The sequence below is a fragment of the Falco biarmicus genome, chromosome 6 (genome assembly GCF_023638135.1).
Source record: "Falco biarmicus isolate bFalBia1 chromosome 6, bFalBia1.pri, whole genome shotgun sequence".
Classification (NCBI taxonomy): domain Eukaryota; kingdom Metazoa; phylum Chordata; class Aves; order Falconiformes; family Falconidae; genus Falco; species Falco biarmicus.
Window position 1 is genome coordinate 17,390,809 of NC_079293.1, and position 27,795 is coordinate 17,418,603.

At 37.1% G+C, this 27,795-nt stretch overlaps 1 protein-coding gene across 1 annotated transcript in view; it reads right to left on the reverse strand.

Moving 5' to 3' along the window:
- The window catches only part of PRIM2 (DNA primase subunit 2), a 127,970-nt gene that overhangs the window by 88,797 nt on the left and 11,378 nt on the right, over window positions 1-27,795 (reverse strand). Inside the window, exons 6-7 of the mRNA XM_056343719.1 lie at window positions 13,710-13,805; window positions 12,723-12,860 (exon numbers count right to left, since the gene is read on the reverse strand). Of these exons, the coding sequence (XP_056199694.1) occupies window positions 12,723-12,860; window positions 13,710-13,805 (234 nt within the window). The remainder of the gene's footprint in view (window positions 1-12,722; window positions 12,861-13,709; window positions 13,806-27,795) is intronic.

The following is a 27,795-nucleotide window of genomic DNA, read 5'->3' on the forward strand; positions in this document are numbered from 1 at the left end:
AGAAAGCCACTTCAGACAAAGAAATTTAACTGTCACCTTTCAGGACTCCAGTGCTTATAAATCCATGCAGGCTTGAAACACTGGCAGATTAAGGTAGACCTGTAAAGGTAGAACACAGCAGCACGAGGCCTCTCAAAGAAAGCTAACTCAGTAATGTCTGCACACCCAGCTTCTGATTCATACCTTTCTTCAGGCTGAACAGATCACATGAGATAACTGAATATGCAAATACAATATAGCACACCTCTCATGGAAATGCAAGGCTATACTCCTCAATAAGGAACGGAAAATTAATTAGAAAGTATGCTCGCTAGCAGGAGGTAGGTTTTATCAGTAGGTCAATATTTCCCTATAGGTTACAAATTCAGGAATTTAACAAAAAATTAGGAGTAAACTGTAAAATAACCCAAGATATTGCAGCAGGAGATATAAGCAAAAGAAACCCCAAATCAACCAACAAAAGCCTTTCACAATCCATGTCAGGTACCCAAGAGAAACTTAACAATAAAACAGTTTGGGGAGGGGGGCGGATGTGTGAAATCAGTTGAGCATAAGACATTGATTACCCAACTCTAAAATGTATTAACAATAAAACAGCTTGGGGAGGGGGGCGGGTGTGTGTGAAATCAGTTGAGCGTAAGACATTGATTACCCAACTTTAAAATGTATCCCTGCAGTCAAGATATTCAGGGATAAAGTAGTACCCTCCTCAGGCAGGTTAAGTTTCTTTCCTCCTGGTGGCCAGGCAAGTGATGATCCAGTCAGAGCCTGGCAGCAGAGCACAGGCAATGTGAAGGCACCTGAGGTTCTCCTGGAGACAAGCAATTGTTCAAATAAGGAGCTGCCTCTTCACAAGCCAGAGGCGCAAAAATGAAGTCACAGCTGGAAAGGGAGCGGGCCAGGCAGGGTATACCCACAGACTCAGTATTACTAGAGCCAAGTTTAACTACCCTAACTCTGCCTTTGCAGCCTAATTAAATCATGTTTCTAAGATTTCAGGAAGACAGGACTCCACTATTTCAGTGACAGCCTGTACAGACTGCCCATAAAACAGTAGCAGGTGTTTTTATTGCAAAAATTCTGCTGAATTATACTACCTCTGAAACATACCCTTCTTGCCTATTAACAGGAAAAATAATTCTGACTATCTTCATTTACAAGAACTACAAAAAATGGCTAGTACCTCGCTAGCATAAATATGCAGATTAGGAATTAATTGCAGAAGAAATATCATTACAGATGAAATTCCCTTTGGGAAATTACAGTAAAATGACCATCATGCAGTAAGACCACCCAGAAATCAGCTGAAGCAGCAGTGACAGTGATTAGAGCTTCTAAAAATACTCACTTAATCTATATTTAGAAGTTTAAAAATAAATATTCAGTAAGTTCAACAAGCATATTGCTACCATTTTTCTTAGAAGAGTTCAAAACACTTGAGTTGTGAAAGAGACTAATTTTATTGATTACACATTAGTCTTACAGCAGAATTTCTTTTAAAGATGTCTTGACAAAAGCATTTCTTGACGAGACTTGTGCATACTTTATTCTTAAACTTGCTGCTTAAAGAGGTACTCCAACCTATAGGAAGATTCTATACATTAATTAACCCAGTGTCATCTCATACAACTATAAGTTGTTCAATTTATTCCAGGTCTGACTTTGAGCTACTGACAGTCATTTCACATTTTTCCTTCTAATTGAAGGAAGGATTTAAGATTTAGTCCTTCCCAATCATCAGCCAACGTTTATCATTAGCAGGAATGGCAAAAACGTGTTAACATCACATATGTACACATGAATATGTACATTCACTGGCTCAGGATATTGTAAAATTTTACTCGGGAGAATAGCCATTCCCTCTATTTCATAGAAAAATGTATGGGGAAAAAAACAATCATGTAATTGGAAAAGTAATCATCATAATTTTTAGTGATTCAACCTATTTTTGCCTGCTCCATAAACTTGCATTAAACATTTTACAACATACCCTCTTCCTATCCTTCTGCATTCTGTATTTGTTGCAGCCTTTTTTGCTGTTAATCCAAATTGTTCATTCAGACTGTAATCATAATTTAAGATACTACAGCTTAATTTAAGTCTCAGAATAACCTGCATGACCCCAACTCTTTCTTGAATGTTTAATCTGACACTAACTGCTATACTCGCTGCTTTCAACAGCCACAAGACCTACTCATTTCATTCATGGTGACTACTCACAACAGCAAGTCCTATGAGCACTGTATTTGGTATGCTATAAAAGATTTATTATTTAAAAAACAAGGTGCAACTTCTTGGATATCTATAGAGTAGGTTTATAAAAGCATACAATATGCTAGCCAGAATTTAACATCTAACCAAGGATCATGAGAGACAACGGTTACAGACAAAGGAGATAATGAAAGACCACCATGGTGAATGCAGGTGTGTTTACTCCCGCATTGTTTGGGATTTTTCTGTAATACAGAATTTTTTAGGATTACATTGCAAAGTTTTCACAAAGTTCCTCTCCCCTTTAGCTTCAAAACAGCTTTTAACATGGGAGCAAAGCAAGAAAAGAATCACTTTGAAAAGCAAATACAAGGCAGGCACTCTAAATTGTAATGAAGAAATTGGGGGGAGGGGGGAACCCCAAAATCCTCCATTTCTTTCAACACACAAGGCTTCAGATTTAGCAGAAAGGATGAACTAGAACAAGAAAAAGTCCAATTTTAAGAATTGGGTAAGAGCATGTACTCAACGGAGCTTTCAAATAGAAGAAATTTTAATTTGTCTAACAGAAGTGACGAAACTAGTTACTAGAGTGATTACACAAAGATGCAAGCATGAAAAAGCATATTATTTAAATTCTACAGGAACTGCAAATTTAGCATCATTTTTTGCAGAGTTTAAGTCATAAACAATTTGAAAGTTAGGAGGAAAGTTGCATGCTATTTAGAAATGTTACCAAAATGTAACCATCAGGATTTGACCATGTTCGTTCAAGTGTCAGTGAGGCAGCAACATTGCTTCTCAACAGTCCTGAATTTAAGAATCCATTTGTTAAGCCCAGTGAATAACTGTCGTGTTCTAAAAGCAACTACATCACTTGAAAGAATTGGTTTAGACAAAGCACATCTAAGAGTTATGCTCCTTTACAGAATCCTCCAACGTTGTAGGCAAGACTCAATATATTAATTCAAGTGAAATTTCTGATTTACTGTACATAGCATCGGTAGGTACATCGTGCTCTCTTGAACCACACATAAAATTAGTAAGTGGTTGAAACTTGGATCTCAATAATGAACCTCTATTAATCTACAGGTGGGTTAGAAATCCAAGTCCCCACTATCACAGAAGGGATTCAGCCAGCATTAATTAGATACATGAATCAAGTTTCCCCAGAAGACAACTGCACAACACAAAGCAGTCTCATTTGACAGTGAAACACTGGAAGGCTGAGAAACATGATAGCTATATCTTCACTGGCAGTTTGGATGACTCCCTATGTCACTAGGGTCCTGGTCCACAGTAAACATCAGCTAGATCACTCATCAGTTAACTTCGAGAAACTTAACTAGTTTTCTCCAAGAAAAAGTCAAAACACAGCTGAAGAAAGGATTTGTCATTAATTCCAGTGTAAACCAACTCCAGACAGATACAACTACAGCTATTACATAGCAACTGCCTGTGGGTCACAGAAGGACATCAGAAAATAATCAGAAAACTCAGATTTCTAGCAGTGTCATCCTGAAATAGATTTCTGTTTACTTACCAACTGCATACTACTCCAGTTCTTTCTTACCGACTATAGTGCATCATTCTCAGATTACTGTTACCACCATGTTAATAAGTTGTTGTCAGGTGACATTTAAACAGGTGCTATTTTAATTGACACATTTCCAGGTTATCTATCATACAACACAGAAACAAAATTGTATTTTCTGATAATATATTCTATTCCAACATTTTTTCTGACATTTGGGGAATATCACAACAGTTAAGCAAGTCTTCCACATGCTTCAAATCCTGTACTCTTGCTCTGTTAGTTTTACTATGATGAAACACCTACGTTGATTTGAAGTTGGAAGTATTTCCATACAAATCAAACAGGACCATGCAGAGACCACAGCAATTGTTTATGCTGCAAGTTTAGTATTTAACAAAAACTTATTAGTAGCAGAAGCAAGAAGCAGATAGAAGAAACAAACTACTGAATACAGTCAAATTTCATTTAGCCTCCTAATATTATTTACAATTACTTTTTGCTAGCTATCCATGTAGCCTCTAAAAGAAACACACATACTTCAATTCACAGAGAAGATAAAACACCGAACAATGGATTTCAGGGAACAGCCAACACTAGAACAATTAAGGGGCCATGGCCAAAAAAATTGCCCACAAAGAAAAGTCCAAGGAGTTTCCCTGTCTTGCAGGTAACCATTCTGCATACAGGCTTGAGTCCTCTCTGACATACACACGAAGTCACTTCCCCAATTTAGCTTCTCCCACTCAAAATACCACCATTTCATTCAGCAGACCTGTGCCTTAATAATGCTACTCAGAAATGAAGAGCAGCTGCTTCTTTGCAACACTCACTGCAAACTTTCACCTGAGAGACTCAGAGGACAAAGTCTGTAATCACATTTTACCCTGCACTGCCAAAGTTATTACCTTACTAACCTTGTATGTGCATATTATAAAAATCATCCATTTATGTTACAGTGAATTACCTTAAGTTAACACTGGGAACACAACACCTGAAATGAATTTCAAGTGATAAGACCATCATCAATCATATTTTCTCAACATTAATGCCACTACATAAAGCCTTATGCTTCACTGCTTGAAGACATAGACGTTTTAGGAAGAAAATGTTATGCAGGTGGTGTTATGTATACTTCCCTCAAATTAGCAGGTTCTTTGAACATATAGCATAAATCAACCTAAATAGCATATATTTAAAGACAAATTATTACAAACATTAGTAAAGCTAGAAGCAACTTACTTGATCCACATTCCTAACAGTTTTGAAGATCACATCCCAAATAGGAAAAGGAATAAACAAAAAATTAGAACACACCAGTGAGGTCTTCCTTTTGTACTAAGTCCCCAAAACCCAACAATTTGATTTGTAGACATTTTAGCAGATTACACAAGGTCATACTGCAAAGTAAAAAAAGTGTAGGTATTAAATTAAGAAGAAGCACGTGCTATCAACATTGTAGATATTAACATCGGAATCTTGATTTCTTATGGCGCCAGTTTGCATTACTTTCAGCTAACATTTTAATTTGCAGACAGTTAAAACCTATGTGATGTTCTAACAAAGTATTTTCACAAAAGCAACTTCTTGCAGCCAAGTTATAATTCAAAGACCAGCCAAGTTACAACTGAAATTGCTAGGCTTAACATGGCGGAAAAAGGGCTGAACTTAAATAGAAGTATGACAAATCAACATTAGACTATGAAGGGAAAGTTCATTGTGCTATCAACAATAATTACAAGTCTTTGTGTAAATATTCCTGTGTAGCATGAGCGTTTTTGTTGTGAATTTGAAGAGTTTGTTTGTAGAAGAATGGCTGCAGAAGCATGGCCGTGGAACCCCTGAGGGCCTGCACAATCCAAGCCTGGAGTGCACTATCCAAGCCTGGAATTAGAAGTGTACAGGAATTAGAACTGTGCTGAAATTATTGTGCTGAAGTTAACAAGAAAGTAACTTTGATCTATTCTTGAATCCTGCTGCAAAACCAACAACAGGAGGTAGGTAGAAGAAGTAACAAACCGCAAGGCCGAGACATTGCTGACGCAAACAGCTGCATGAATCGAATGCTTGTTCCAATCATGATTAAGCTTTGAAAGCATGATAGTGTATTAGGCTATATAAGAAACGTTGGAAGCTAATAGAATTGAGCAAGATGCATAACTCATATTGAGTAGTCTCTTGACTCCGGCGGACTCCTCTCCCTACAACTGGTGCCCGAACAGGGACCCCGACGACCTTCAGGAGCACGGAAAACTCTGCCTTTGCACTGCGAATTGGGAGACTCGGGAGAGGAGTCTGAGCAGGAAGGTGCCCGCGACAGAGAAGGCGTCTGAATCCGGCATTGAGCTCCTGCACAGACCTGCACCAGTAAGACCGTCTTTTCCCTCGATAATGGAAAGGAAGGTGGCACTCACACTTTTATCTGAGGTTCTTGCTAAGCGAGAGGCTAGCATGAGCACAAAGAAGCTCCAAGAGCTATGCAGATGGGCGCAGGAAAAAGGACACTTAAAGGACCCCCAACTGATGTTTAGTGTGACTGAGTGGTGAGAGATTGGGGATTCCCTTTGGGATGCGACCCTTAGAGGCAGCAAATCGGCCAAGGAGTTGGGACCAACCTGGCGGGAGGTCATGAACCATTTAGGGTCAATGGTCGTGGAGAAAAAGATGGCTATGGCTGCTTCAGAACTCCTCGGTCGGGAAACCAAGTCGATGTCATCTACCCGATTTATTTGGTCAAGGCACCCCGTCTGCAAAAGGCATAGTTGTGCCTATTAAGAAATCTGCGACAGAACTATTACACCCGATATCTGAGGGCACCGCTGCAGCGGGTGGTCCAAAGTGCCGACCAAAGCTCTACTGGGAACCACCCCCTGTACTGGAGGAGGATGAGGGCACCGAAATAAGACCGAGTGCTGCTCCGGATGTGAGTGGGGAGACAGAGAATGAGGGCTCACCAACTGCTCCAGTATCCCACCCCCGGGTAAAACCCTCCGACTGGACCTTAAATCGCTTGCTTCAGCGGACGGAAGAGTGCCACTTGCCTACCGGTGGTCGCAATGTTCAAATTCAAACTCGGGAAGGTGTCATCTTCCAACCAGCTGTCCCTCAAAATCGTTGGTCTGGGGTTATACGGGATGCGATACTGGAGGGAAAGTGGCAGGCTGCCTCTGCTGTTGCATGCCCGGTGTGGACCACCACATTACCAGACGGTACAGCAGCCACAGCGTGGAAACCTTTTGATTGAAGTTTATGCAGCAGCTGCGACAAACTGTTACACAATATGGTTTGCAATCAGAACCAGCCAAGCACTTGCTGAATTATTTGTTTGACTCCGAAATCATGACACCCAGCGATTGTACCTCACTAGCCAGATTGCTTCTTACACCAGCACAGTATCTGCTTTTTGAAAAAGAGTGGGAATGACAGGTGCAGATGATTTTGATGCCGCCTAAGGCCCAGGGACACCCCCTGCGTGATGTAAATGAGGACATGCCGTTGGGTCGTAACGTCTATGCCAACCCTAAAGTGCAATTAACGTTTTCCATGGAGATGCATAATGCCTCCGCCCTGGCTGCAAAACAAGCCCTTGCACTTGTCCCATCGGAACACAAGGCCCCTTCCTTCACAACAGTCAAGCAGGGAGCAACAGAGCCGTTTGACAGCTTTGTGAACCGGCTAGTACAAGCCTTAGATCAAAACCCGAGTATGACGGAGGACCTTAAAGTGCAAAGGCTCCAAATGCTAGCTTTTGAAAATGCTAATCCAAGGGCCAAAACAATTCTGTCTACCCTCCCTCGAACCGCTTCAATTGAGGAAATGTTAGACAGAATGGTAAACAGTGCAGCTGCCCAACAGGCTGCTTTTGTCTCTGATGCTGTGAGTTCTGCTGTATCTACAGCCATGAAAACCCATACCCAGGCGTTGGCAGCTGCCCTCAAACCTGCGGTATGGCCAAGTACCAAGCCCAAGGGTCCACTCGGAGCTTGTTTCTGCTGTGGTGAAAAAGGTCATCAACACCATACCTGTTCGGTGTCTGTATGGTGTGACCATTGCCAGTCTGCTTCTCAAGCCTGTCAGCGCTCGGGAAACTGGAAGGAATATTATTTGTTGTAATCATTATTGTAATGCTCTTCGTTCTTAGCTGTGCTCTTTCTTGTTTAAAGAGAGCAGTTTTTAACATAACCAATCAGGCCTGGCTTGTGCAAAAGAAAGAAGGGGGAACTGTAGAAGAATGGCTGCAGAAGCGTGGCCACGGAACCCCTGAGGGTCTGCACAATCCAAGCCTGGAGTGCACTATCCAGGCCTGGAATTAGAAGTGTACAGGAATTAGAACTGTGCTGAAATTATTGTGCTGAAGTTAACAAGAAAGTAACTTTGATCTATTCTTGAATCCTGTTGCAAAACCAAGAACAGGAGGTAGACAGAAGAAGTAACAAACCGCAAGGCCGAGACATAACAGCTCATTCATGACGCAAACAGCTGCATGAATCGAATGCTTGTTCCAATCATGATTAAGCTTTGAAAGCATGATAGTGTATTAGGCTATATAAGAAATGTTGGAAGCTAATAAAATTGAGCAAGATGCATAACTCATATTGAGTAGTCTCTTGACTCCGGCAGACTCTTCTCCCTACATTTGTTTTACATTCTCAAGCATTTGCTTCCAGCTTTAAAATGTAACGTTCAACAAGCACTAAAACTTTAGAACAAATCATCTTCTGAACTGTAACATTCATTAAGATGAGAATGATTATTATGTGATCAACCTGAAACCATAATCTCTATATAAAGGATTTTCTGATCAACCACACAGGAAGATTATTTGTATCAGACACTAAGTACTGAACAGTACTATGAGAAAAGTAGTTCAAAAACCTAAATGCATCTTCAGAAATTACATCATTTCTGGGGATCAGACATCACAGGGAAGCTCACACCGAACACTGCAACACTTTCAGCAGGTGGGAGATGCTGTCCACCCCTATGCCTGTCACAGTTAACCACACCGAGTGGGAATTGTGGAGGCAAACTGCTGTCTGATGAAAACTCATATTCAAACAAGGCAGGCAACTGCTAATGCAACATTAAGTGATTTTCCCAATTATTTCAGGTCGCTGCTGATAAAGGCCAGTCCCAGCTGATGCTCTGGCAGCCTCTTCTGTCCTGCTTCAGATCTCGCTGGAGCAATCCTCCTCTGCGCAGTACCAAGTACAACACAGCTCTGGTACGGGTCTGCAGCTCTGAACCACAACACTAAACCAAAGCTTCCAATCTCAAGAAATCAAAAATTAAAACAACTATCCTCACAAAAAAAAAAAAAAAAAAAAAAAAGAAGATCCAATACTGCCTAAGTCCACTACATGCCTATAACTGAAATCACTAAAATGCAGCATTGGATTACTACAGAAATATTTAAATTGGATTACTACAGAAATGTTTAAATGAATAAAATACAGTGCAATTTGAATTAATAAAAGTTTGTTTTGTTATGAAACAATAGTGGAGCTAATACTACATCTTACATGAACTACAGAAAATGTTTAGGGTTTCTACAGTTTAATCATCATTAATGGGACAAAGGAAATTATTTATTAACTAATGGGTCAGAGAATACAGAAAGAATGTCCTTGCAGTATTGATTTTGCGCATAAAATTAACTTCTTCAGTTGCATTTGTAACTGTCAAGAAAGCTTGAACAGTATTAACTCGCTCTATTATCAAGCCTCAAGAAATACACACATAGTCAAGATGTCAAATTTATTTTGAAATGATGAAACAAAACATACGACCGCTTTGTGGGCTTACCCATTAAGTGATTAAAGCATAACTCTGACTAAACTGAATTTGTGCCAGTGTCAACATAAAACTGTTTTTAAAAGTCGGTGCTATGAATTATTTACTCTTCTCTTAAAGCTCAGTATCAACATATCAGTTCACTCTTCTTGTACTCCTCCTTTGTCCTGTTACATTACAGGGAGATTCAAGTCAGGGTTACAGTGGTGACCCAAGTCTACAACGAAGCAAAGCAACATAACAAGGCTATGCAACCACCCAAATCATTCAATGCTTTTGAGGAAGAGTAGCTTTAGCAAAAGCACACTCCCATGAAGTGTAACAGTTTCAGCACACCTTGGAAAAGACTGGGCAGACCTTGATCATAAAATCATTCCTGCGTAGAGATAACCCCTTCCAAAAGCCTGTGTGTGCAACTGCTTGGAATAGCACCAAATAACCTGAGAGGCAAAACATGCATCACAGCACAAATAATAACACCACACAAACCACCCACACTGGAAAACTACGTTGCTTTAACATTGAAGAACTGAATCACTTGCAAGAGCTCTAAGAAGGATTCCACAAAGCTACATGCCTGAAAGACCATCTTTCCACTATCTCCCTATATTCAAGGTATTTTGTGCCTTAGAAGCTTGTAACACTGTCAAAGCCAGAAGTATTGGCCAAAGTCAAGCTACCCCACAGGAGATGAAGGTATTCAGCCTAATTTTATGACCCTAAGAAGATACAAACCTCTCCTTTAGAAACAGCCTAATTTGGGTTATCACACCATTAAGATCTTTAATTCTCAAATTCTAATAAAAGAAGGATTGGCCATTAGAAAGTGCTGAGAACAAAGTGTAAACAGCCAGATGCTGCAAAACACTAAAACATACTCCCAAAAGCACACATAAGTAATGCTTACCAAAGTGGTAATGTTATCAAATACATTCATTAAGAGATAAATTAAATAACAAATCAGTGATGCTGTTAAAGACTCTATTACTTCTTAATTAAGTCTGGCCCTGATGCACAACTTTGCAAACTCATGAAGACCTCTATACTATGATAGTGCCTAAAATTCGGCACATTTACCTTGATTTATTTCTCCTTTGCAGCAGACACATAGAAACATCCATGTGCTATAAAAGCATTACCAAGCACTACTAAAACAGCTGTACTTGCAGAACTTAGGCCTAAATCAAACAGTATTTCAACAACTACTTTTCACAAACAATACTGGAAGTGTGCTACTGTGTCGTAACTTCTATTGACATGTGCCTCTGCACTCCAAATAAGGCTGCGGAAAATCATTAAAGGTTATCCTCCTAATTTGCATGTTGTGAAACAGCAACCGTTACCATCTTTAGATCTTAAAAAGATTCCTTATGTACAATCCTTTCTTTAAAAGTGTATTCTTACAGTTTCTGAAACTTAATTGGTATTTTGTTCCAGTGAAAAAACTACATTAATTATCCAGCTACCAAGTGTCACGCTGCAGTTATGCTTCTGTTTGGTGTAACAGAATAACGTTAGACTGACCTCTGTAAGACATGCTGGATTTTTGGCCTTCATTTCCAGAAGGCTCAATTTAGTAATATTCCCAGCATCTCTCAGCAGTGAGCTGTGATGGCTAAAATTAACTGAAACAGCTTATTAAGGGTGGTTTCTCAAATTCAGTAATCAAAACCCCACAACTTCAATCACGAGCTTTCGATTAGGACAGAAATCACTAATCTTCTTTTATTCCTTACTCCAAAAACATGGTGAATTTTAACAAACAAAAATGTTTGTATTAAAACTTAAAACTAATGCAAACCTGAAATACTGTATTAATTTAAGACATAGCAGTTCTATAGAAGATAGTTTTCTAAGCTCACAGGAGTGTTAAAATTTCTAAACTATGATTACAGAGGATAACATAAGTACTTTACTACAAAGCGGCTATTGGCTTTAACAAAGTAATTTGGGTTAAATGAATTATATATAAGATAGCACGTGTTTGTAAGAAAATGTTGGAGTTTTCCTCAAACTGAAAAGCTGGGTAGTCTACTTACTACAGTTCCCACTATTTTTCAGACTTCTCCTCAGCTACGCACACAACAGGCAAATTCCAGAAGCCCATGAAGCTTCTCAAAAGTATTTTAAATAGATGCAGAAAGCCTACGTACTTAGGCATATTTCTATAGAATACATTCATCATTTTTAAATCCCATACAAGTGTTACCAGCTTTCAGCAAGAACATTATGCATCAACCAAAATAAGCATGTCTCTAGTTGCAGTTGTATTAAACAGTTTCAACAGAAATGTTCACGTAAGAGTATCACAATTTTCACTGCACATTAAATAATTCCACAGAATCCAGGCATATTCAAAATGAACAAGTTAGAAAATTAGCATACTGGCAGCTTCTTAAAGGACTGCATTTTTACTTTACACTGTTTACAACACTCATGGTCAACCTTGATCTTAATGTGACATAGTAATATAAAGCTTTAAAAACATTTTTAAAAAGCAATCCAAACTGCCTTCATGTTATTCAATGCTGTATTTCTAGGACTAAAATTCTGTACATTATACACGATGACCAACTTTTAAACCCTGTGAGGGGCCTAACATTGCAAAAGTAGCAATTCCTAAATTGATCACCAAATTACTAATAGAACATTCACATGCAGTATTTACCATAGGTGTCCTAACTAGATTTGATACCTCAGACTTTCGTACAATGAAGAATTTTATTTTTGCCTGACGTGTTTTGACCTATCGTCATTTCAGTTCTTACTAACAAATGAAAGAAGAAAAAAGCCAAAAATTACTATTTCACTTGTTTCAACAAAAAACTGTTACAAAACGTTGTGGAAGAAAAGATTGATGTGAAAAGGAAAAAAAAAACCCCAGTTGTGTCTATGAGCCTACCATTTTCAATGAAAAATTATGTTACTCTCTATGTGGGAAACATTTTTAAATCCTCTAGCATAAATTTCTTCACAAGGCACATCACATGCTAAATTCCATTTAAAATTAATGAATTTTCAGCTCATAATGACCTTTTTTTTTAGAGCTACAGCACTTTTGATAAGGTTTCTGGTATTCTCCAGATGAAAACAGATAAATCTAAAAATCCAAAAGGCTGCTATCCGAAAGTGTCACTAAACAATGCAACAGAAGTTGTTAAAAATCAGACTTTATCAGACTTACCGCCAGTGCTTTAGATAACTTTGTTCTATAGTTACTCAAAACAATTGAATCAGCGTCCTTTAGTGGCACATATGCAAATCCGTCTTTAATGAACACTCTTCTGGCTCTAAATAGATCTACAGCATCTGCAAGTCCAACCTAAGAAAGAAAAAAAACCCACATTGTGAAATAGCAAAATAATGCAGTAACAATGTTTACAACCCTAAGATTCAAGATGGACCAGTAAAGCTTTAAGTCATTCTCTGTCTTTTAATACTCTATCCAGGCAAAACAAAGACTTCGAAGTTAAATGCTAACTTTGACATATCTGATAAGTATTTTGATGGAAAAATATTGTTTACTTGCAAAAAGTCACACTAAAAGGGAAAATAAGCTACTTTAAATTTTGCATCTATGATTATTAGCCCAAGTATGTAGCTTTGCATCACTTACTGATATTTGAAAGTGGATTTGTGTTGACCTTCTGTTTCACACATCTTGAAATATTTGATTCATGTAAGCTACGTACATAAGGTATTGGAAACAGAGCTCGAACCCAACCAACTTAGCTCCAAAGAAGAATCAGTGGGCTACGTTACATACCTCTTTTCCTCTTCCTTTGTTCTCTTGCAAAAAGAATTTCAGACTAACGCAATCAGGTCAAACCTAGTTTCAACAACAGATGTTCGAGAAGGCCTCCAATCCTAAACAAACTGTCAGCCAGGTAACTTAAGTCATTTGTCTGAGAAACATTAAAACTTAAGACCATTTTTGTGGAAAAACAAGGGATGACAGGACAGAGGACATCAACAGTAGTTTAAAGGTCCCTTCATTCTCCCAGTCCCTCCCCCTACCCTTAAACTGATATGAAGAGAACCTCACGTTAGTCTCAGCTAATTTAGATACTTAGATTAACTATTAGCAATAGTATTATGCAAATTTAACAACTCCAAGTTTAACTGAAAGAGAATAAATGCAAACCTGTGGAACCTGGCAATTTCTACTTACCTTATAGAACATTTGTTCTTTCATTTTATTTGCAGTGAGGCCAGGGGTTGATGCACACAGCTCATTTGCCAATTCACTTTTCAGGTCTTCACTAATCTAAAATTAAGAGCTTGTTTTAAAACTGTGAAAATACTTTAGGTGGTGGGTTTTTTTAATTAACATGAGCTAAAAGATTACTTCATCTGTAAATATATCATCACTCATCTGTAAATATATCATCACTTTAGTTCACAAGGGAAAAAGAATTACATATTCAGCAACTGATCACTTATTAAGCAGAAACCAGCAAAACACTAGTGGGTCAATAGTGTTAAACAGCCTTCCTTCTGAAGCATTAGTGTATTTTAAAATCTGCACTACTTTCAAACATTAACACAAGAACTATAAAATATGCTATCATGTGTTGACACTAAGTCAACCCCTTCAAAATAAAATGTGACAATACCTGCTCATATCTAGATTTACTGTATGCATTAAAACAAAGCATGATGACCCAATAGCAATTAGTAAGGACTTAACATCATCAGATTTTTAACATCAGTTTCAGCTCATTTTTAAATCCAGACTTTCTAAAAAAAATTACATATCATCTTATAGTCACAGGTTTACCTCTCTCTCCCCTTTTTTCTTTTTGAGGAGAACAGTGTTATACTTTCTGTTCACTAAATGTTAGTGCTTTCCTAATTCTTGAAACATGTAAGTTAAGCAGCAATGCTCTAATTCAACAGCTTAAAGTATTTAAACCAAAATTTCTAGCCTGAAAAATCATGGACAATGTTACACTTCCTAATATAAAAGCTTAAATACTTCTGTTACATAAATAGATAGTTACTATGCTTTTTGGCTATTTAATAACACACCAAATACAGTCAAAAAGCCACACTTAAAATTAGCATATTGTTATGATTTTAGTAAATAAATCATTTGGGGGTTTCATTCAACAGAAAACAGTTAACAGTATTTGAAATTGCATTGTTCTGCTTTAAATCATGATTAAGCTCAGGGTTTAGAACTTGAAAAAAAGTAATAAATTAATAAAATTATAAATAATGCACTGTGATAAAATAGATCATACATGATGGTAATCCAGCAATGATACCTAGTAACTTCATTACATACAAGTCTTAAATATTTGCACACCAAGTTCCTGATAAAGTATAACGGACATAGTCCCTGACTGAAAGGGATTAAGCATCAAGGAACACACAGAATATCTTCCCAAAACACAGATGTCACCGAAATATAACACATTGTGTGACACTGCTCTACATAAACTGGACAATAACCTATGGAGAGGTAATGCAAGGCTGCAGTCAAGATAGCTTTTAGGGACTAGTCAGCAACCACGCGAAGGCTATTGCATGCAATAGACATCCAGAGTCCAAATGCAAGATATAAAGATGACACTCAGTGGCTTTCCTCTCCATGAAAAAGGATATGTGTAAGCAGTTCAGTCTCTTCACTGTACGTCTAAATTCATTGACCAACACTTCTATGCAGTTAAGTACTATTTACACAAAACTTTTTTCCTCCTTCTCAGTTGGAAAAAACTGAGAAAATGAAGGAAAATACTTTTCTTGGGACTCATATGAAGGACCATTTAATTTCAAATTTGGAGAAGTAGCTCAGCAAATCCCCTATGAAAGTGATTTGATAGATGCATATGAAATAGCCAAAGCAGTGATTTCTAGAAGGCTTATGGTTACCCTGTCCACATCTTGATGTCCTCTGTAGTACTCTCTCTGGAAAATCAGCTTTAAAACAATAATAATAAAGCTGCCAGCAAGTCAGAAGACTGTAACTTTGAAGACAGAGGAAATACACAGCATCATTGTATTTCTGCATGTGAAAATCTAATACTCAGGGAAAAACAGCAGGGAAACACAAACAGGGAAAACCAAAAAAAAAAAAGTAAGGAAACCATTTTTCTTTAACAAAGTAGCTGTATCAAAACAACTAAATGTGCTTGTGTAAAAGATACAAGAAAACACCTCCTATAAAATACTCCCACTAACAATCTTATTCCTGTTAAGTCTTCGAAAGATTCCTGCTTTTCAAATGTGACACACAGGAACTATATACGAATTTCATGCAGAGCTACCAGAACCGTGCTACTCCCTCCCAGATGATGCATTTCTTCTTTAAGTAAGTAGGAATCTATGTCACTGGTATCAGCCTGCAGGCTTGCCTTTCACCTTGTATAGACCAAAGTTTTAATTTTAATTCCAGAGTAGTGGCTTCCACTCTTCAAATGTAACAGTTTTATGCTTTGTCAATAGAAATTGCTTAGGAGAGCCCAGTCTACCAAGTCATTCCAAACCCTCAGTGAAACTGTCTTCAAATAAAAACAGCCCAACATATTGTATAGCTATTAGGTGGTTACAATTGTATTACTACTTCTAGAGTATCTCACTAAAAAAACATCAAACCGAGCCAAGGATAGCTATTTGGGTTTTTTTACAGAAAGCCATTAAAACAGTCCAGTGACTGTTTTACAGACAGGCTTTGCAATACTGGGGGGACAATGAAAAGATGGAAAGGCAAGGATTCCTTGCCTATTTGTTTTTTGAAAAACAATTAGCTCATTTTCATCAACAAAACCATTTTATTCAGTATTACATTTAATTACAACTAATTTAATATTGTATATTAATTTTAGTTTAATATACAATAGTTATACTGACTCCAAACTTCACAAGATGTCTAAATCCTACTTCATTAGTAACTTGACCACATTGAACTTGTACATATGTAAAATCACAGTGATTTTACATTTTCTTGCATCTCACTACCAAAAAAAATTTAACATTGCTGGGGAAAACAAGACCCTGATGAAACCTCCAGAAAAACAAATTAATAGGCCACAAGTAAAGATTTGGATAAGACTGTGGACAGTGTTACTGAAAACACAGTTTCATCAGAAATTGTATATTTTAAACAAACAAATATTATTGCAAAAGAGTATTTACCATATAAATACCTAATACTTATAAAGCTGTTCAATAATTTTCTTCTTACATCCTCAAGCACCTTATTGATTAAGGCAAACCTTCAGCAGCCCTACAAACACTTTGCTCCTTGCCTTTTCACTAAATTCACATTGCCTTGATGTTTTCAGCTAATGGAGACAGAGGAAGAAGAAACAGGGATATCCCTAGTTCCTAACTAAATCTGTGAGATGGCTCCAGAACACATTTAAAAATAAAACTTCTTTTCCTAAAGACTGGAATGTTAAAAAAAACCTGGCATAAAGATTTCACCATTTTCACATAAAATTGTGTAAAATTGACTGAAGGTGCAGTGCAATGAAAATACACTCCTTATAGTCTAAACTCTGACTCAGACCTTCAGTTAGGTCATGCCTCTACCTCTGTATACAAAGCATCATAAAACATGTATCCCAATTTTTCTTGGTTCAAGGAAGCTGGGAAAAGCTTTTTCTTTTCTTCTTATATTGAAATAAGAACACTTTGTACATTTAGTATAAATGTACAAAGAACAATTTGTACATTTAGTAATTTCATCTCTAAATGGCACCTGCAAGAACACATTCCGGTAATCATTAAAAAATTAGACACAATTAAATACAGCTTTTAGGATTCTAATCAAGATCAGAAAGATAAACAGACTTAACTTTTGACAGCACTCAATGATGTTTGCCACATAAAATACTGTGATTTTCAAAAGTTTTAAACACAAAACAAACAAAGAAAAAAAAACCCACAGAATTCTTCTGAGGGTGTCATCTGGTGCCCATCTGACCAACCTCGCTGAACCGATTCAACTCACCCCACAGAAAACAACACACTGGTTTTGCCTCATTAATACCTGAATAATACCTTTGTTGCCAGTTTAGTAAACTGAACCTGCTAATCACCAAGTCAGTCTGCGCTTCACTCAAGCAAAGAACAATACCACCAGGAAAAGGATCTTCCCTTTTCAGTGACAGCGGGTCACCTACCATAGCTTGAAACAATTCAATGCGCCATCGTAAGGTTTTGAGACTTAGAAGAATTACAAAAATCAAGACATCAAAAGGGAAGGCATAAGAGGAAAGGAAGCAAGCAAGAATTTGGGACAAGTTGTATTATTTCTAGTTTTCCTGTTTTCTATGTGCAGTTTATTCATTGATTTTTAATCACAGAATTGTCCTAGAAACACAAAGACACATACATTTAGATTAAAATATGAATAATTTAATATGTAATGCTTGGTTAAACAAACACTGGCAGTAAGGCAGTCCAACAACCTCAAAGTAAGTTTGATATCCCTGCTCTGCTTTAATGAAGAGATAAAGATGCACACACATATTATGCACAACTACTTAATTTTGCCATTCCTAAGTCTCCCAGTAAGGAACAAGAACTCCATGGACAAGTCCTTTCCTTTTCCAAGATTCAGCTTCAGGTATTTATGTACACACATCACTAACGTCCTTAGAAAGCGAACTTCTAAAACAGCTGAGCAGCTGGTACTCAAATTGCACACCACCCTCCTCAAAAAGAGAGCATCAATCTCTCAACACTCTACTCCATTGCCATTTTAAGTATGAAATGGACAAAATGATAATTTCCTGGTCAATCTTCTGCATTGCCACACATCACAGTACAAACTAAGCTAGAACTAGAACATAAATGTATTAACCTAGATACCATTACATTTAAGAATATAAATGTAAAGTGTATTCAGGCAGTTAAGCAAATACTAGCTTAATTAGGGAAGGACATCACTCCCAGCTGTCCTACCAATTAAAAGCATGAAAGGCCATAAATAAAACATTCCAGAGGCCCACAAATCTGTTGTTAACAAATCTGATGACATTTCTTAACAGGTAACAATTCTATTTTGGCCAGGCACAGATTAATTAAGAAAAAAACCTGTATTTCCACGGTACTACAACTTACTATTTTAGCTCAAGTTCAGGTTGCTGGCATCCCTAAAAATGTAAAAGGCTGCACCTGGAATTATTATATATTCTTATCCATCAACTGAAACACTGATTGGGGTTGTTTTTTTGTTGTTTTTTTTTTAAAAAAAAAAAAGTCAGGAGTGGGCACAGAAAGGACATTTTATAGATCTTCCTCAACTATGCAGCTAACTCATGGTTACCCTAATCACAGAGAAACTCAGTGACACAGGTCCAGTTTCCTACATTCCTGACAAAAATTTCCCTACGTTCATGAAAAGGAAAACTGAACAAAACCATTTAAGATTACTCCAGAAACATCACCACATACATATTAGAGTCGCACATGACTGAAGAGCTGACAGAAGATCCTTATGAGAAATATAGCAAGAAGTTTTCTTGCATTTACAAATCAGGATGCTAACTTCAGACTCAATTTTACAGAAACTTGTTAACAAATGTTTCTCTAGACTCAATCACAGGATTAGCAGGGAAGAGCATTTCAGTGTTGGCAGACCATTTTATGAAGCTTACGTCCAAAACAGCTGCTAGTAAATTCTACTTGCAATGTAATTACATCCTGCAAAAACTATTCTTTCATCTTTTATGCTGCTGTACCAAGGAACAATACAAACATTTCCAAAGTTGCTGCATTCACTGCTGTGTGAAGAATAAATTCGTTTTGGAAACATCCTTAACCTCATCCACTACAAAAGAACTTAACACTTTGATTATCCAAAGAATTTTTTCTTCTTGAATAACATTTGAAAAAATAAACTATTGATTTCCCAATTTTCTCTTCTCTTCTGCCCCAAAAGAATGTCTAAAATGCTTACAGAAAAAGAGGGCAAACTTGATGACACCATTCTCTTTGTCTATACTAAGTTTCTTCCAGGAATCCAAAACTATCAATTGCTAAGAACTGAGGATCTACAGGGGTCTTGCTTCTCTTTCACCATTCCCAAACCATTAGGTAAGTGGCAGTCAAGTGTGAACTGGTTAACTACTGAGTGCTAGAACACATTATCACACAAGCAGTGTGGTTACCCTTCCCACCTTTTCTATCATAAGCTGAGGAACATGGTGTAGAAGATACCTATTCTCCACTGCATTGCTGGTATAGCTGCCATTTCACATTACTTTAGAAATTCAGGGTTACTGCAGAACATCCGCCTCAGACTAGACTCTATTCCAAATGTTGCCTGGTGGTTTTCAGCTAGACTAGGAGGAAGGATACTTTCATTCATCATCTCATTTTTATTGCAGCCTTTTTTGCAGGTTTTTTTTTTTAAAGCCCCTAACTTTTTCAAAGCAGGAAGAGAATGGACTTCCAACAAGAAAGAGCATGTATTGTACCCAGTACAGAAGGATTCAACCTTACAGTGGACTCTAACAGTCCTATTTAACTCAAATAATGCGCCACACAAAGCTATTTAGTAAGAATCGTAGTGCTCTGATGCATTAAAGGGGGCATAAGTAACTGTACAGTTTGTGGTTTAGTTTTACTTAGCTTCAGTAGCCAATTTTAAGAAAAAAAAGCTATCTTCTACGGGTCCATTTAGACTTCTGCAGGTAACCAGCATCTGTTTCTAATCAAACCAAGATGATTACCAAATTAAATCTTTTAATTAGCATTTTGCATCATTTACAAACTGTCGTTCATTATGTTTAAGAAGGTGAAAAGGGACATCCCCAGTAGCTATATATTCTTCAATCATATCTGTTACTTAATTCCACAATTTTATAGAACATGTCCAATACCGTATGTGCAAATAAATACACGCAACTAGAATTACTGCAGCAAAATGCTAGTTTTCTCCATGACTAGTAACAAAGTCATGCTTATTGTTCAAGGACCCATTAGAGAAGAGTAAATAAAGACCCCTCCTCACCCACCCTGTCAGTGCACAAAGAAATGGCAAGTGCATGTTCTTCCCTCCTTCCAGGCAACACTTCTCCCTCTCAGATTTATGTTTATATTCTCCTGTGAATCAAGCTTTATTTAAAAAAGTCTGTAAAAGAATCCTACAATTAATTTAAAGCCTAAATGTTTTAATCAAGATTCACATCATCTATCCATCCCCTACAATGCTAGCCCACTACAATACTCAGGTTGTTTTGCAATCAAGCCCATTATTTTGGGTTGTAGCTTGGTAGTAAGACTGCTTTGTGAAATCCATTAATATGCAAACAGACCCACCAGCTGGCCTACCAAATCCTTGGGACTGCAGTACAATGGCCTAAAGAGTACTACATACTGGTTGAACTGGATTCCCTGCTAATACTTCTGAAGAAAGAGGTCTCCCTAGGATTTTCTTCCCCTAATATGTAACTACACTTAACTGCAAGAGGTAGCCATAAACCTAAACATCAGTGGAGGTTTTTTTCTTTATCAGGAACAAAAGACAATTTTATAAAAAGGAGCAGTGAATTCTGTGACAAAGCCACCACTTGGTGTCACTTAAATTTATCTTCTGAAATGTAAATGATTAGACTGAGTTTATTACTTCCTTTGAAATTAAACACTTTAGGATGAGAGTAACCCGGCCATGTTTTTTTAAAGTGCCAATGGTATACGTGTTTCAAAAGACCTACTCTAAGCCCTTCCATAATTTTACTTCTATTGTTATTTTAAGCATGGAGCCAAGTGACAGAATACATATTTATAGCTAACTTTGGCAATAAGGCATTATTTGCCACCTAGACACACGTCACTTCTGACCTTTGCTGTCACCTCTAAGACAAGCATCATTGGTTTTCAAGCAAATGTAAGATTCAAGTAGCAGAAAACAAAGATAAAATTCAGCATCATTTCCTTAACAAATGCAAACTGCAGCCTACTTGGACACAGTTACTGTTTGAGCTTGGCATAAGTTTCCACACAGTAAAATTAGGCTCTAGACAGCTTCCAATTTTAAAGGTTTTTCCCTATCCTGTTTGGAAAAGGAAGAAATATTATGTGATGCCTCTGAAATGCAAAACCATAAACCCAAACAGAAGAATTTGCTTTATACACCTCATACCAAAATACATAATTACGAAGTCACAGCCTTTTAGTGGCCAGACACAGTATTGAGCATTTTCTTTTGCCTTTATCTGTCCTTACTAAGGACACAAACTAGTCCCATTCTCACTAATCCAAATCTGACTTTAGGATCTTCCATACCCAGTAAAGGCGGCCATAAAACATTTTTTCAAGATGCTAAACTACAAATATTTATACAACTGTCCCACTACTGAGATAAATGCTTCTGAAGAAAGCGTAATAATGATATCAGAAAGTCTCTCATAGGAGTGCTGTGATCATAAAAATGGGAATTAAAGAAGTTTAATTTCTACTGCTTAAAACTGCTAAAAAAGCACTTCAACCTCAACATCAAAGGGCTACTGTGGAAAAAAATTAACTCTAATGCATTTTGCTCATTCCTTTTATTTTTGCAGTTCTTACTATTTCCTCTCAAATGCTGGCAGATGCACTACAGAGCTTTAGCTCCCCCAACTGACTATTCATTCCCATCTGTTGTTCTTTCCCCATTACTATGATCCAAAGCATTTTATTAAAATAATGTGCTTTGTAACAGCATTAAAAAAAAATTAAGATGGTTAAATTTTGAGACAACTGACAGTTACCCAAAACCAAAGCATGTAACTTAGAAGTTACAAAAAAAATCATTATTTTTAAATTTCAAGAGGCTTTTCAGAGATGAAGAAGTTCTAGGATAATTTACACAAGATTTTTATGCTCTGTGGAGAGGAAACAGCAACACAGAAAGAAATATACTACACTTTGAAGATTATTTCTTCTGCACTCTGCAGAAAAATAGCACAGAACAGAAGCATTGCAAGGAATCTAAATTCAATTATAAATCATCCTTATACCACAGATAAAGACATGATAATAACTATTAATTTTCATTTGTTGTGAAAGCAACAAAGAAGAAATATGTCTATTTCAAGGAACAAACTATCTGAAGATAAGATGAAGGCCGGGTCCAGGAAATCAGAACAGTCAAGATGATAACCAGAACGTAACTGAAACATAAATTTAGGGTAAACCTTTACATTCTACTCCACTCCACATTCCATCACACGAAGTTAAATTCCTAGAAAGGTACAGCAACAAATCAAAGCACCTGATAGCACTTAGGAAAAACCACAGGAGACAAGCAACAGCCCACATGGATCTGTCAAAAAAAATCTGTGTTAAGCCAATCTCACTGCCTTTATGACAGTGAAACAGATCTCAGGGATAGGGGGAAAAAAAAGCAGGTGTCATATTGTGTCAAAAGTCCTTGAAGTCACTCTCATAAGACACTCTGAGCAAATGACCAAACAGTTCCACTGAAACTCCTATTACCTGGGTGCAAAACCAATCAGAAAAGCCATGCATGGAAGAATTTAACTCAGAAATAAAAGGACATATTCAGTTCCACAATTATGTAATTTTAAACTAAAATCCAGTATTTTTGTTCCTAACGTGCATATTAAAATAGGGGCAGATTACACCTTTAAATGCCAGGAAACTGGAGACACTGCAAGGGCTCTAAAGAATGGAATCAGACAAAAGAATCTGGTCTAAAACTGAAGGCTGTATTTCAGCAGAGACGCTTCATGGTTTTACATCCAAGCCAGTCCCGTACAAACAGAGGAAAACCCGACTAACCAGGAGTGCTGACAAAAGCAGTTGTGCAACCTCCCCATCGCCAGCTTGGGAGTCACTGTATCATGCTATTGGCATGGGGGTGAAGTGTGAAGAATATATTTATTTGATCTCCATGTCATCTTAGAATTGGTAATGGTCAGGAGTATTCTGACCAGCAGACACCGCATTTGGAAAAAGACATTGCCCCACTAAAAATGGCAAAGGACATGCAAAAATTACAAACCACCACACACAAAGAAAGGCTAGAAGAAGAAACAACAAGAAAGCCTAATTAGAGTCATCTTATGTGTAGAAGGCAAACAGAAAGAAGACGAAAAAATCCCAAACAAACAAAAACCCTACCTTTCTCAATTAGTGGACAGAACAAGAAGAAATGGACTTATGTTACTGGAAGGTAGAGTTAGGATTTTTAGGAAAAAAAGGTTGCAAGGAAAGTAAAGCAGCAGAACGATGACCACCACAGAGAGACACAAATATACAGGTACGGGGAGTTGGCAAGCAAAGCTGTGAAGTGTTCATGCACACAGCAAATGAAACAACTGTCATCTTCAAAGCGCTATTGAAAGAGGCAAAGGCAAAAAGCAAAGAAACACAGCATTTTGAAAACAATCACAGAACATTTTGGTCCACGTGGGAAGAACAGAGACACTTGAACAGTGTCCAGAGAGAGACAAAGTCTGGCTGGTTAAGATGAATGAGTTTTGTGGCAAGTTTTCACAAGAACCAAGTGCAAAGGAACCAGAAGTTCACTGGATCTTCCAAATCAACACAAGATCTATCACCTACTCGAAGACCTTCAGCTGCAGCTGAAAGCACAGATCTTTCATCTGATGCCTAAGAACAAGTGGGAGGTCTTGGGCAGTTAAAATTATGCAAGGCAAAGCAGACAAAATGCTAAAACTCAGAATGAGGTCTTCAAAGCAGGTATTTGTGACAATGCCAAGAAGTAAATGGTGTTCTAAGGAAAACTACAGCCTTGCTACACCAAACATAAGCTAGGAGAACATCCAAAAGAGAAAATGGGAAAGACAAAACTAACGGAAAACAAAGAGCTAGTAGCAAAAAAGTATCTTTAGCTATCACGTAAGGGTTGAGACCAGAGTAATAGTGATACCACACCCATGAAAAAGAAGAAAATTTGAAGAACTGAATCCTATCGCACTCACCACAGAACCACAACACAGAAAGAGGAAGTTAAAAGAAAATAATTCAAATATCCACAGCCTTACACAACGAGAGAAGAGAATCATGACTGAGTAGACTAGAAAGTAGTTTTAGTAGAGGAAGTAAAAGCTGTAGCTGAGAAAAACCAGAAAGACCTGAAGCTGAACTTAGGACAAAGAAGCAGCAAGAAGCAAGCATTGAAAATGCTACATGCAGTTAATTTAGTGATGAAGTATTGAATATAATATTGGCAGGAGAGCTCATTCCTTGAAAAAAGACAATGAATAGTTAAATTTTCTTCAAAATTTAAACCCTGTTAAAACAAGGGTTATGAACAGCTTAATTACATTATTAGTTTCACTGAAGCAGTGTGGAAGAATCTCCCAATATTTAAAGAGTAAAATTAGGCATTGCTTCTGCCGAGATGGGTATACAGAAAGTAGAAATGCAAGATGCTGAGATGGGGAAGTTAGAGGGTTACTTTGTGATAAGAAGAGGAGGACTAGAGTGATTTGAGAAACAGGACAGAACAACAAAATTAGTATGTCAGAGCTATTCCCAAAATTTTAAGTTAAAGGTCCCAGAATACGTGGCAGTTGTCTGAAGATAAATTAGAGGAGTGACAGTTCCTATACGAAAAGTTCAATGAAAAGGCACTGAAGAGTAAAGTTCTGTTGATTGTCATTTTAAGAAACAGAAGGATTGAGCAACAGCTGAGGAAATACAGTCAAATTCATGGAAAGAAAGAAGTGTGAAAAATTACAGAAATTAACATATAAGTTAAATTCACAAGGAACGAAAAGAAAGATAATTTAGACTTCTGCTAGTGGAGTTTCCTTTTAAGGAAACATTAATCCAAATACTAATTTACAGTAACTGGCATGTTAGTTGCCAATCCAGGGCACTCCACTACTAAGCAAAAGCGAAGATACCAGTGACTAAGTAACTTTTGACCCAGTTTCTCCTTTAATGCTATAAAGCACAAGTTGGCATATATTAGAAGGAAAAAAAAAAGTATAAATAAAACTCTAAAGAGAATACTATCATCACTTTTCATAAATATCTTAAAACAACTGCTGAAAGAAGCAAAATACAGTAGAGTTGCCTATTTACGTTTCAGGAGCATGCAAAAATCCAGCGTAAGATATAGGAGTTACTATGCAATGTAACATACATAGACACAGCCTTGAAGGGCAAGAAAAAGGCAAGCAGCAGAGTGAAGGAAAGAATAAATCTGCTCCACTTTTATGGCTTCAGATTATCATCATCATCATCATGATAACTGCTTCCCAGTGTTAGGTCGTGTAAGACCAAACACTGAACGATATAGCAAGCTTGACACCTTAATTCAGGAATTTCTAGGAATGCCAATGACCCAGATATCTTGCAGTTTTCCTGAAACTTACAGACACGCTGAAAGCTTTTCAGTAACAACTTGTGGCAGTTACCATAAATATTCTGATTATGTCAAATAGGCTATCAGAATATCAAATCAATGAACTAGGACTTATCTCACACTATGAATGTCTAAAAGCACTATTATAACAAAAAAGTTTAAGTATGGTCATTTCTCAAAGGCTTCTGAGACCAGCATGCATAACCAGCAACAAGAAAAAAAGCAAAAAGGACAAGTGAAAAGGCTGGTGTAGGAACAGGGGGATGAATGGCAAGGTACGTATGTAGCAGGACATGTGAAAAACCACACAGACAACCAATCTCACTGATAAAGTTATGTGACAAAATGGGGCTTGGGCGTAATGTCACCCAACTCCAAACTGGCAGACACAAAATCAGGCACTCCTAACTTAAACAAAGGGAAACAGCAGATAACCCACAGCTTGTGGCAAGCAAGAAAAACTACTTTCTAGTTAAACCCCCGAGTATCACTTACCTGTAAAACCATTTACTTTATATAATTCCTTCAGTACCGAAGAACTTACTTTGAGATTTAAATATTTTCTATTACTATAATATTTTAAATATTCATTATATTTCCCTTTAAATATCTGAAAAATCTGTATTAGTAGCTTTCACTGCCAGAGACTGTCAAGGCAGCATTGCTGTAATTACTCATTTATAGTAAGATTTTAATGCTTTAATTTCCTGAATTAATGTAAATCTCAACTGCACACCTGTGTTTGCATATTCTCTCTCATAGGCTCTGTAATCTTAAATGTCAGCATTTACTTCTTGAGTGCTGCTTAAGGATTTCCTGTGCCCCCTACATGACTGACTTTGCACATAGACTATTTAATGTGCCTTGGGAGCTCAAAATTACATGCCATACATAAAAAGTTTCACTATTTATCTGGATTATGACAGCACTGTCCCTTAATTTATTTTTTTTTAAGTACAGAATAGATTGAAAACATTCTGAAATACCTTCAGAACCATTCCATGATTCTCCTGTTACTGTGATAGAAACAGGGAACAGATTACCAAGTATTTCTTGTTCTATTTAAAAAAAAAAAAAAAGAAGAAAAAAAAAGAAAGAAACAATTATACAGCAGAATCTTCTTCTCATACTGAATGTCCCACATCAAAGCGTCAAGAAAGGCAATGTAGCACTTCTTTCAGGACAAGGAAACATCAGAAATAGGAAACTCTCACATCTGAACATATTCAAAGGCTGACAAACCACGTAACACTAAAATCAAAAGGCTGTCCCTTAAACAGTTCCCAAAATTTGGTGGACACCTGACAGCAAGCTATCTATAAAGTATTTCATAAAAAGTCAAGACACACAAAATTACAGACCTAGGTCCAGCGTGCAATAAGGATAAAAACAAGTTTCACTGAACAAGAGAACTGGAGAAGCACTGATTAGAAAGTTTAGCAAATGTTCCTTTAAGTCCAGTGCTCTAAGATGAACAATTAGATGCTTTATGCATGACAGCAGGATTTTAAATATTTGAATAAATCACTTCTGTTTGCCCCTAAAAGTTTTAGCTACTGTCAAATGTAAAGTTTGAAAGTTAAATTTCTTCAGTGTTTCTGCTTACTGGAAAGGAGGCTATACTGTTAACATTACCTTTGACACCATGGTTCAACCACAACTTATCTCTGAGAAAAGATGCTAAATTCTGAATTGTTTAAGTTCTCAATACTACAATTTTGAGGGGGAAGCTATTCATGTAAGGTGTATAAATGACTGTGAAGATAGAAATCACCTGCAAAACTGAATGTTTTAATTTTTAGAAAGATACCTAAAACAGTTTAGAAGTGTCTGAACAGCACAAATCTTAAATAATTTATTTTCTAATTCAATACCAACAGCTTCTAACCTGTTTAGAAAATTACACTAGAAACTAAATGATCGAAATTAACTAACAACTAGTCTCAGATACTAAAGT